The sequence below is a fragment of the Ochotona curzoniae genome, unplaced genomic scaffold (genome assembly GCF_017591425.1).
Source record: "Ochotona curzoniae isolate NIBS_2020 unplaced genomic scaffold, NIBS_Ocur_1.0 scaffold_3223, whole genome shotgun sequence".
In the NCBI taxonomy this organism is placed as follows: Eukaryota; Metazoa; Chordata; class Mammalia; order Lagomorpha; family Ochotonidae; genus Ochotona; species Ochotona curzoniae.
In genome coordinates this window covers 4,068,031-4,080,735 of record NW_024467108.1, presented here as the reverse complement: position 1 = coordinate 4,080,735, position 12,705 = coordinate 4,068,031, and the positions used below count along the sequence as shown (strand labels likewise).

At 43.2% G+C, this 12,705-nt stretch overlaps 1 protein-coding gene across 2 annotated transcripts in view; it reads right to left on the bottom strand.

The window, feature by feature from the left end:
- The window catches only part of PPME1 (protein phosphatase methylesterase 1), a 55,612-nt gene that overhangs the window by 1,680 nt on the left and 41,227 nt on the right, over positions 1-12,705 (bottom strand). The window contains exons 8-13 of one of the 2 annotated variants that reach the window (XM_040964299.1): positions 12,521-12,586; positions 8,225-8,348; positions 3,926-4,055; positions 2,998-3,042; positions 1,516-1,580; positions 916-983 (exon numbers count right to left, since the gene is read on the bottom strand). In XM_040964299.1, the coding sequence (XP_040820233.1) occupies positions 916-983; positions 1,516-1,580; positions 2,998-3,042; positions 3,926-4,055; positions 8,225-8,348; positions 12,521-12,586 (498 nt within the window). Of the gene's footprint in view, positions 1-915; positions 984-1,515; positions 1,581-2,997; positions 3,043-3,925; positions 4,099-8,224; positions 8,349-12,520; positions 12,587-12,705 lie in introns of both variants that reach the window. The other variant, XM_040964297.1, reaches the window with a different exon arrangement.

The following is a 12,705-nucleotide window of genomic DNA, read 5'->3' as shown; positions in this document are numbered from 1 at the left end:
CAGATGGGTGATCTTTGTCTTTGTACTAGTCTTCCAAATAAATAAATGCTAAGAGAGAAAGTAAGTCCTCGTTGTTGATTCCTATATCCATCAGTGATCAGCAGCTAGAGGGATGCTCAGGCTGATGGTGTCACTTCTACAGCTCACAGCCCCAAGTCACTTGTTCAAACTCTGAGGGGTCGGGAACAGGCTCCCCTGAACAATCAGGAGGCTTTTGGATGGCAGAGTGACTCATCAGGCCATGGATACTCTGAGGACCCAGGGCCTTTTCTGCACTATAAACTAGTAGGCTCCATGAGGGAGACCAAAAGCCGTTTGGTTCAAATGCCTTCCCTCATCAAACAACCCAGCTCTGTCCATAAGAAGCTGAAGAGCTTCCCAGGAGAGGTATGGGTCTCCTGCTTCTCTAGACCACTGGTTCTTAACTTGTCTAGTTGCCTTCCTTGGCACACTGGATAAAATCTAGAGAGAGATGATTTGCAGTTGGTATAGGGTGGATGGAAGATAGGGATGTTGCCGAAAAGTCCACCAAAAGCGAAGAACCACCCATTTCAACAGCAACCCATGCTGAGGTTGGAAATCCTGCCTTGAGTTCCTAAGAGCCCAGCATTACTCAGCAGCAGTGGGGAGACCGCACAGAGGCTGATGTCTATCACAGCTGTCTCGAAGAGGGGCATCTCAACAAGAAATGCACACTGCTCCGAGGGCCAGCTGCAAAGTAACTGCACCTTTAGCAACAACCCACAGGACTAGAGCACAGAGAATTCACTAGTCACAGATTCTAGAAATACACATGCCAGGCTATCTATGGAGAAGGAAGAGGAGAGGGATTCAGAAAGGCTGGGCCTTGTGAGGCAAATACCTGCCTTTCAGAGTTGGCCAGCACTGCTGGAGATCTTAGGCCCTGATACTTACCACTGGAATCCTCCGATGGGCTCTGCAAACCTATGCCGGATCAAGAAAGTAGCAACAGCTTCAGCTACCTGAAAAAAAGAGATATTCCAGGCCATATAAAGGTTTGTGAGGGAAAATGAAGCTCTGTGATACCCTCATGAGTCCCACATATCTGGGCAGCCTGAAACCAAAAGATCTGGGTCCTGGCCAGGCCAGAGACTCTCATCATCCCTCAGGGGTGTTCCAGAAGCAAGGGGAATGGGCTTATTTATCCCAAACACCTTTTTACCCCACAGGAGGAGCTCATGTTAATTCCCACCTGTGACTGTAGATTAGGAAACAGCTCCTACTTCAGCCATCCCTTCTACCTGGCTTTGGGGGAGTAACAGATCTCAGTCATGGGGCCTTGGGACGAAATGAGAAGGAACCAATAGGTCCTTTGCTCACACATACAAACGACCATATGTAGCTGCCAGAGAGACGCTGGGAGGCTGGTGGCACTGCGTGAGCACAGGCCTCCCAGTAGCTGTGCAGGCAGCCTATGACAGCACCACAAGGTTTGTCCTATCTTCTGGGAGAGCAAAGGTCAGGTCTTTTCAGTCACCAACCACCAGGGTTCACCTTTTCAGGGGCATCCTCATGGACTGCGTGTCCACACTGGGGTAGGACCTGCATCTGGAACTTCCCTGGAAAGGAAACAAAGCCAAACCACCTCAGAAACTAACGCAGCCCTCCTGTGCCACTTCAATTCCTCACAAGGTCACTCCACAAGCCCAGGATGGCCCCATCCCAACCCACTCCCAAGGCCACACGGATTCCCATGTGTTTGAGGAAGACAGCAACACCTGTAACCTTGGGGCAGTCATTGCCCTTCACTTTTTCCTTCTGTAGCAACTTGGTACACACTGACTTTGAGGCAAGTCACATAGAAAGAGCCTGGCACTGTGGCACAGCAGGTAAAGTCCACTGTTTCAGATGCCTGCATCCTATAGTGGTACTGGTTTGTGTCCTGGCTGCTACATTTCCAATCCAACTTCCTGGGGAAAGTAGAAGTACCTGGGCTCCACAAGCCATATGGGATGTGGATGAAGCTTTTGGTTTTGACCTGGACCAGCTCTGGCCATCTGAGGCCATCTTGTGGAACCATGAAATTAAGCCCTATCTCTCTCCCAAATAAACAAGAAACAACATTTTTTTAAAAAAACAAGCAAAAAAAAAAAAAAAGCACATAGATGACACAGCTCCAGCTCCTCAGAGGATTTATAGGCCAGCAGGGAAATAAGAAACAAAACCCATTTTAACGCACAGCTTCTAGTTCCTGAGAATAAAACTGGAGACAGTGGGTGGCATGAGCAGAGGGAAAGGGCTTCACAATCCAGTAGGGATCCATGAAAATTTCCTCCACAGAAACAATGGCCTAACACAGAGGAGAGCGTGCTTGGGTTGGGATGGTATTTATTGTTGCAAATGAAAGCAGCTGAGCATGATGTTTGAGACTTTGCAACTCCCCAAATTTCTAATAGGCATTTAGCATAGCATCTTAACCAGACGCCCACATCCCACACTGGAGTACCTTTTAGCCAATGCTGACTCTGCAGCAGTGATAACATAGCCTGAGTCACTGGGTTTCTCCCACCCACGTGGAGCACCCTGACTGAACGGTCAGCTCCTGGTTTCAGCCCCAGCCATTGCAGGTGTACAGAAAGTGAACCAAAAGATACGTGCTATGTTTAAAAAAATAAAGGAACCCTTTAAAAAATTCTAATAATAAAAATTCTGATTAATATTCAAAATATTTTCTTTCTCAATATCAGTATTAATTAATCTTAAATATATTGTGTTATCTCAGTATTTTTCTACCCTATGCTTTCATTTGCTAAAGCTGTATCTAAAAGGCAGAAGATAACTATTTCTTTTTCTTCAGTACAAATGGCCTTCGAGAACCAGACACTGTCTATTTTAGTTGCTCCCTTTTATACAAGCCCCAAGTGAAAGATCGTCTTTTGAACTAAATATCCTCTTAGAATATTAACCAGCACATGATCCTGGCCCTTCCTCTGCCCACAGAAAGGGATCCAGGTGTATAATTTCTTGGTAACTTACCTTGCATCTGGCCAATGGTCAGATCTTTATCCAACCTATCAACACCTAGAACAAAAACAGAATCCAGTAAGTAGCTTCCTACAAAAGCCCCTGTGAAACAGGTTCTGCTATTGAAGCATTAAGTAAATGTTTCTACATTGCTGTAAGTGTGATGACATCCTCAATTCATACTAACATCAACTCTTACTCCAACAGGGTATATTCTCACCAGACGAATCACTCCATGGAGATTCCTCTGCAATCATTTTGCTTATTTAAACTGAACACAGTTTCTGAAAACAGGATTCTACTATTTTTTATTCTCGTTAATACTCAGAATAGCCTCACACCGCTGTATCGGGCTCTACAACAACCTGGGCTTCATTGGTACAAAAGTAGGCCAGAATTAGACCAGCTCAGACAGATGCCTATGCTAAAGTGGTTTAGGGAAGCACCCCTTCCCTAAGGGAAGGAGAGGGACACAGGTGAGTGAGGATGGTATTTCACATTAAAGTCAGTACCCATTTAGTTGGTAGTTCTAACAAAGTCATATTCAGATGACAGTATATCCACACAACTATGGAATGAACTCCACCCAGCATCCTTCATGTTTAAGTCCTAACCTCCCAGATAGGGCAAAACAAGATCATTAAGCAAAGTCATAAAGCCTGGGGCTCTGGCATGATAGGATTTGTGTCCTTCTGTGAAGACACCAGAGTGCTCTCTTGTATCCTCTACAAGCCACATGAAGTCACAGAGAAGGTGGCTGTTTGCAAACAAGAAAGAGCCCTTACCCAAACGCTATCATGTTGGCACCCTGATCTCAGACTCTCAGCCTCAAGGACTATGCAAAAAATAATTTCTGTTGTTTAAGCCACTTAATCTATGGCATTGTTACTGTCGCCAAACTCACTAACCCACCCCACCTCTACCACACATATACACTCACCAGCCAAGAGCAGCAATTTAGGAATAGGACAACTAAGAAAGAGATTGGATAAGCCTCGGAACCAGCCATCCCAGTACTTTTCTGTTTTTGCCAGTTCAATTCTCCAGGTGTACGGATGGTCTTTCTTGGTCTGGAGGAATAAGAGCAGGTTCTGAGTCTCTTGAGGGCAACCCCGTGAAGGAACAGGATAAAAACTAGGCCCTAGGAAAAGGACCATGAAGGAAACCAGCATTTTTAGGGATCCATCTGTATCCCAGATATTTTAATGCACATTTAATCTTTATAACAATCTTGCTGTACTAATTTCCATTCTTAAATAATTTGATATTTTCTTTTTTACTTGTTAGTTTCAGTGAAATTAGGAAACTGCAAGATCACAAAGCCAATAAATGGTAGAACCAACACCAAGCTTCTCTTACATTCCACTGTCAAAAAGGACATTCTGTCCAAGGATAACCCACTGCAATATAGAAAAAATGCTTACAATATAATGTTCAATGAAAAAAGCAGAGGACACGTTATCTAAATGGGATTACTACCCTACCCTAACCCCGCCCCCCCCCCCCCAAAAAAAGAAGCCGTAGTAAACTTATGGGAAGACCTGGATGGAAAAGCCAAAAGTAGGCTGGTAAATTGGTAGAGCATTTTCTCATGTTTTGATTTATGATAATGACAAATTGTTGCCACAAAAGTAATTTTTAAAAGGAAATGTGACCTAAATAAGAAAAATATCAACACCTGTCAAATACATAGGCATATAGCATGCAATCAAACATTAACTGGTGGCAGGTGTTGTAACACAGTGGGTTATGCTCCCACTTGGGACACTGACACTGCCTACTGGAATGTCTGAGATTGAGTCCCAGGTCTGTATCCAATCAGTTTCTTGCTAATGCATGTGGGAGGCAAGTATTTGAGTCCCTGTGACCCATGTGGGAAACCTGGATGGAATTTCTGGCTTTTGGCTTTAGCCTGGTCCAGTCCTGCAGTTGTAGGCATTTGGGAAGTAAACCAGTAGACAGATTTATCTCACTGTCCCTTTGCCATGCACTTTAAAAATTATCTGAAAAAATGAATCTTTGCTATGGATTAGAAATTAGTTTGAGCAATCTCCTGAAGGCCCACCTGTGGAAAGGCAGAGTGACAGGAAGAGAGGGAGCGACAAAGATGGAGGAGAGAGAGAAAGAAGGACATGGGGCAACAAGACCGCCCATCTGCAGGTTCGCTCCCCAGACGCCCTCAACAGCCTGGGCTGGGCCAGCCTGGAGCCAGAAGCCTCGAATTCTATCTGGATCTCCCATGGTGGCAAGGGCCCAGCACTTCAGTCATTATCTGCTGTCTTCACTGGTGCACGAGCAGGATGGAGTTGGAAGCAGAGGAGCCAGGACTTAAACCAACATTCAAAGATCAGATTTGGGAATCCTAAGTGGTGACTTAACTAGTTGTGCCATAATACCCAGCCCTCTTAAAAAATCTAAACAAAAATAAGCTTTTCCATTCAAAGACATAGACACACAGATTTTCTATCCCCTAGTCTTTTCCCAAATGCCTGTAACATTTGGGACAAAGCCCAGAATATGACACTCATTCTAGATTTCTGATTTCCCACATGGAAGGAACCCAAATACCTGAGCCATCGTCTGCTGCCTCCCAGGTGTACATCAGCAGGGAGTGGAATCGGAAGCAGAATCAGGACTCAATTAGCACCTAACCCGGGTGGGGAACCCTTTTCCTGTCATGGGCCATTAGGTATTTATATCACTATTCATAGGCCATAGAAAACGATAAAAAATCAGCCTGCTTTGCTTCTACCTGTACTTGTGGCTGACCTGGCAGAGCCAGACCAGATGATTCCATGGCCCTTACCACGAGGCCAAACGCTTTCCCATTTTTAAATAATTGCTAATGTTCTGCTAATAATTAAGAGTGGCAACTTGAGCCAATCATGGTTTCTAGAAGTTAGCCCAAAGGGGTATCTTTAGGTCACGGAGGATGTACTCTCAGAAGGTAGTGCTTATGAAAGGGCTGGTTAGAAAAGCTGAACGGTGTTTCTGATTCTCAGCTCCTGAAGAGATCATCCTCCATAAACCTCTTGCCATCATCCAGCCTCTTTAGATGGCCAAACTAATGAGCTGTAAACCGTTAAACCATTAGGAAAAAACAATCTTTTTTTTTCATAAGTTAACTTCTTAGGTGTACGTTAGTGACATAAAACTGATCAATGTAATTCCTAATACTTTCCTGCATCACTGAAATATGTGAAATATTGTAGCTTGAATAATAATTGGAATATTATATCAGCCAGAACATGAAAATCCAGAAATATGAGACAACAATATTTTGTCGTAAAGGTCACTGGATGGTTACCACACCCATACTATAAACATGATCTACAGATTCAATACTATTTTTAAAAAAGATTTATTTGTTTTTATTGGAAAGTCAGATTTACAAGTGAAGAAGAGACAAAAAGAAAGAACTTTCACCCACTGGCTCACTCCCGGAGCAGCCACAATGGTCAGTGCTAAGCCAATCTGAAGCCAGGAGCCAGGCGCTTCTTCCAGGTCTCCCATGTGGTTTCAGGGTTCCAAGGCTCTGGGTCATCCTCGTCTGCTTTCCCAGGCCACAAGCAGGAAGGTGGAAGGGAAGTGGAGCAGTAGGGATACAACCCAGCACGCATATGGGATCCTCCCCCTCAGCACCCACATGGGATCCTGGATGTGCAAGGTAAGGATTGTAGCCATTAGACTACCATGACGGGCTCTCAAGTTAATTTGTCAAAATTCTAATGACAGGACAGGCCTTTGGTCTAGCAGTTAAGATATCCCATATCTAGGCCAAGTGTAGCAGCCTAGTGGCTAAAGTCTTTACCATGCATGTGTTGGGATTCCATATAGGCACCTGTTCATCCCCCAGCTGCTTCACTTCCCTTCTAGCTCCCTGCTTGTGGCCTGGGAAAGCAGTGGAGGATGGCCCAAAGCCTTGGGACCCTGCACCAGCGTGGCAAACCCAGAAGAAGCTCCTGACTTCAGATCTGCTTGGTTCCGGCCACTGTGCATTGGGGAGTGAACCAATGGATGGAGGATCTTTCTGTCTCTCCTTCCCTTTGTAAACCTGACTTTCCAATAGAAATAAATCTTTTTAAAAAAAAAGATACCCCATATAATACTAGTTTCATTCCTTGAAAATACGATTTGTTTGTCTGAGATATAATTCTTAGGCCAGTGCTGTTGTGCAGTGAGTAAAGCCATTGCCTGCAGCAGTGGAATCCCATATGGGTGCTAGTTAGAGTCCCAGATGCTCTACTTCTGATCCAGCTTCCTGCTAATGTACCTGGGAAAGCAGCAGCAGATGGCCCAGGTCCTTGGACCCCTGACTCCCACGGGAGATCTGGTTTCAGACTAGCCCCAGTACCAGCTTAGCAATCATTTAGTAAGCGAGCCAGTGGATCCAAGACCTGCCTCTATCCCTCTATCTAACTCTGCCTTTCAGAGTAACAGTGCAAGGCAAGAAATTTAGCTGCTAGGCTACGGTGCTGGGTCCAATAGCTAAAATGTTTAAGAATGTGTGTCATGTAGACTTTAATGTCACACTACAGATAGACTGATAAAATGTATCAGAAAGCTTCCCCAAGGAAATAAACTCTGAAGATGGCTAAGATTTAGGTGTGCTGAGAAAAGACTGGTAGGGGGCCTGGTGCAGTAGCCTAGTGGCTAAAGTTCTCACTTTGCACACTCTGGGATCCCATATGGGCGCCAGTTCTACCCCTGGCAGCCCCGTTTCCCATCCAGCTCCCTGCCTCTGGCCTGGGAAAACAGTCGAAGACAAACTAAAGCCTTGGGACCCTGCACCCGTGTGGGAGACCTGGAAGTAATTCCTAGCTGCAGGCTTCAGATCAGCTCAGCTCTGTTGCCATTGTGCCACTTTGCGGAGTGAACCAGCAGGCAGAGGTTAAGTTCTTCCTCTCTATTTCTCCTCCTCTCTGTAAATCTGACTCTCCAAAAAAAAAATAAATCTTAAAAAAATTATATATAAAGACTGATAGAAAACAATTTTTGCTGAGAGAAAATATAGGAACAGGTTTACAGAGATAAGAAGAAACCTGGTGAGAAAACAATGTTTTTTTAAGTTCCAGTTATTCAGAGCTACGAACAGTGCTTTCCATCTTATGGCCAGTCTTAAAATAGTTTCTGCCCTCCAAAGTAATGGTGGACAAAATGCCATCTTCCTTCCTTTTTGCACTCGCACACCTTGAACCAGTTCCTCCCCGTCTTGCCACGAACGCAGGCCTTTACCCACCTCCATGTCGTCTTCCTTTTTCCTCTTATTTACTGACTCACTTCCTTCTTCATCTTCTTCTTCTTCCTCTATAATTCCTTCCACTATAGACTTTGAGCCTTCTGGACTTGTAATTCCTTCACATCTAGGTTTTTAAAAAAAGTTTCTATCACATACTTCTCCTCTATATGCAAATAACTTCAGAGATAGTCATACTTAATGATCTTCGGTAATCAAATGTTAGCTCAAACTTCATAACGCTCCTGGGAAGACATGATGTAAAAATGGGCATTTCCAGGACTATGGAAAGGATTGCAAATCTATGGTTACTTTGTAAGAGCTGATTTCCAGTTCTTGCATCAATACTGACCCTCAGAAAAGAAACATCCATTTCCTGGGCATGGCAACAAGAGTCTTACAGTCTTTCATATAGTCTTTACAAGAATCCTAGGGAGTAATTCAGACGGTTAAGAAACCTGCCCAGGACCACTTACTCATGGGTGTTAAAACAGGCTGGAATGTAAATCGAGGATCAACAACCCTGAGGCCGGTGCTTGTTCCCTGCCTGCAGTACAACAGAGCTCCTGTTAACCTACTTGTTAACCAGTTGACAAAAACTAGTAATTACAACAAGCATGGCCAGCTGAACCCTGCAGATTAACCTATCTGATCCAATCAATTAATGTTTCTTCTCTGAAAAAAATTGTATCTGTTATGTAATTAGGTGGAAAATTACTATATGAACAGCTAGTAGCATGATTCCTTTCAGAGAAGACTCAATGGGGAAATACATTAGCAAAAGCTAATGGTTAAAATCTCAAGGGCCTAGGGTAATTTCATCCGCTACTCTGCAATGCTGAGAACTTTGCCCTTGCGGATGAAGGAGAAAAAAACACACAAGATGAAGAAACTGGGTTGGGGCCAGCATGGTGGTGCAGCAAGCTAATCCTCTACCTACAAGGCCAACCAACATTCCTCTTGGGCCCTGGTTCATGTCCTGGCTGCTCCACTTCTGATCCAGCTCTCTGCTAATGGCCTGGGAAAGTATCAGACCTAAGTCCGCAGGACCCAGCACGCACTCGGGAGATCTAGAAGAAGCTCCTGGCTCCCAGCTTCAGATCATTTCAGTTCTGGCTGTTGCAACCATTTGGGCAGTAAACCAGTGAATGGAAGACCTTTTCTTTCTGTCTCTCCTCTAAAATATGCCTTTTAAATAAAAATAAGTAAAAATCTTTAAATAAATAAGCAGATTTTGAACAACAGTTATGCCACCTCTTCTGTCTTCCTTACTAAAAATTACCTGGATGGTCACAATTGTTTTCTAAGTGGTGCTTTGCTACAAAACTTGAGATGCCAAGTTTTATCAGGTGTTGGCATCCCACATAGACACCCAGTTGAGTCCCAGCTGCTTTGCTTCTGATCCAGCTTCCTACTAATGCTAATGGCCTGGGAAATCAATACTCACACGGGAAATCTAGAAGCTCCCAGTCATTGCAGTCACTTGGGGAGTGAAACAGTGGATGGAAGGGGAGTGGTGTGTGTGTCTAACTCTACTTTCAAATAGGTAAATATTAAAAAACAAATTATCCAGGGGACCTGTACAATGGCTTAACTGGGTTAATCCTCCACCTACCAGCTGGCATCCCATATGAGCGCTGGTTCATTTCCTGCTCCACTTCCCAACCAGCTCCCTGCTTGTGGCCTGGCAATGCAGCAGGGGATGGCCAAACCCTTGAGACCCTGCACCCATGTAGGAGATCTGGAAGAAGTTCCTATCTCCTAGATTCCAATCAGCTCAGCTCCAGCCACTTTTATCTCGCTCTCTCTGTAAATTGCCTTTCCAATGGAAAAGAAATCAATCTTAAAAAAAAAAAAAACTTAGGGCCCAGCACAGTAGCCTAGCAAATTAAGTCCTGACCTTGCACACCCTGTATCCCATTTCCGTGAAGGTTCTAGTTCCGGTTGGCCCAGTTTCCTATCTAGCTCCCTGCCTGTGGCCTTGGAAAGCAGTGAAGAACAGCCCAAAGCCTTAGTACCATGTACCGTGTGGGAGACCCAAAGAGGCTCCAGGCTTCAGATTGGCTCAGCTTCGGCCATTAGGGCTGCTTGGGGAATGTAGCAACAGATGGAAGATCATCCTCTCTGTCTTTCCTCCTCTCTGTATATCCGACTTGCCAATAAAATAATAAACTAAATCTTTAAAAGAAAAAAACCTTCACATTCTATCTTGCTGATACCACTAAAACTATAGTATTGGGCATAAAACTTTTAATATAGGACTTGAAATAAAATACACAGGAGCTTGAACTCAGCTCTGTCATCCACCATATATGAAGTTCCGGGAAAGTCATTTACTTCATGGAATTTCCAATTTCCTCATTGATACCACAGTACTTTTTTTGGTAGAGGTATTATAGGTATTAAATGAGGTCATGCAATTTAATTAATGAATCATGGTAATAAACATCAATGGCTACTGACAATTAACAGGGCTGGGGAGGAGCAGGCACTTGGCCTAGTGATTAAGCAACTGCTTAGGACACCTGCACCCCTTAGGAGAACGCTTGGGTTTGAGCTCCACCTCTATTCTTCCTGCTAACATGGACCCTGGAAAGCAGGAAGCAATGGTTCAAGTGGTTGGTTCCTCGTCACCTATAAGGGGAGCCCAGGCTGAGCTTCCTGGCTCCTGGCCAAGCCCCAGCTGTTGCAGACATTTCTGAACCACAGAAAAGAAGGAAGCTCTCTATCTCGCTTTCTATCTCTGTTTAAAAAAGAAAAAAAGAGGGCCTAGTGGCTAAAAGTCCTCACCATGAACACACCGGGATCCCATATGGGTGCAGGTTCTAATCCCAGCAGCCCCACCTCCCATCCAGCTCTCTGCCTGTGACCTGGGAAAGCAGTCCAGGATGGCCCAAAGCCTTGGAACCCTGCACCCGTGTGGGAGACCTGCAGGAGGTGTCTGGCTCTTGGCTTCCGATTGGTATAGCACTGGTCATTGTGGTCACTTGGGGAGTGAATCATCGGACAGAAGATCTTCCTCTCTGTCTCTCCTCCTCTCTGAATATCTGACTTTGCAATAAAAATAAATACATCTTTAAAAAAAAAAAAAAGAAAAAGAAAAAAGAAAACCAGATATTCTGAGTTTCCTGGTGACAATATTTAGCTATAAACTACTTTTTATAAACCAACCAAAAACATCAACACAGTCTGAACTTGACCACCTTTTCCTCATCTAACTAGCAATTTATAGACAATGCAGGAAGTGAAGAAATATATTAGGATTTAATTAACAAATCCAGGTTTTGGAAAATCTATGAGCAAACATAAGGTTTCCTCAACAAATAAATTGTAAGGAAACAGAGATAAAGAGTAGAACATGTAGACCAAATGATACTAATGATTTATATTAACTAATTAGTATTTATTAGTTCTACAAATTATTTGACATAAGCAGAAATGAACACTAGTTAAATTTGTTATTAAAGAACTCAATTTTTAAAAGTGCTAATATTCTATGATTATGCCCTTATTTTCTCTGAAGTTTTCAGAGAAAATCATATTTGTTTGAAATTTGTTTCACAATATTTGTGCTTAGGGGAAATAAACAGGTGCACAGAAGAAAGAAAACTGGACATGAGTTAAGTGGACAACAGTTACTCTGGGATTTGCTGTATTTTACTTTGACATGTTTTAAAACGTTCAAAACATAACATTTTTTATAATAAAATAGTAAAACAGAATGCCTTGTACAGTGGTTGGCAAGTAATAGGCATTCAATATTCTATTATTCTTTTACCTCTCACACTCCATTTTCTCAATTACCTGAAATTTATGTTCTTACTACCAGCAATATTGAAGAACCATAAAATTCTAGCAAGAAAAATGACCTGAGCTGCATAATCTTACCTTACTCAGGATCTTGCCTTCACTCTAGCAATGCCACTTTTTACCATTTCCTTAGAAGGAATCTGTCAGCAGAATGAAACTGTAACTGCAAATATTCAGGTGGACACTTAATTTTTAAAATTTACCCTCTGGAATGCTTCACCTCTAAGATCTAGAATTGTGCAAATGTAATTCAGTATTACATAAAAGACTAACATAAGCATCTTTGGGATTTCAGTAGAAAGAGAAGTGGGGGGAAGTGCCCAGAATGAATCTATGTGGCTGGTCTAGTTGTGCTCAACTATGAAATGACCTAAAGTGATGAAGGCATTTACCAGGATGACAGAAGAGTTATGCGACAAAAGCTGTGATTAGTAATTCCCTCACAATGCTTCAATGTTTAGTAAGCACAGAAGGGAAAATAAGACGTACTGTTTGACTTGGCCAACCATGGAGACACGAGCAGATTCCAGATTTCGGATTTGGCCACTCTTCACACTAGGAGAAAAAAAAAAAAAAAAGAACAGAGAAAGCAAGTTATTGATCATCCATGTTCTCATGTCATTCAAATCAAATAATTTTTCAGATTCTGTGGAATATAACAAAAACTTATGAAC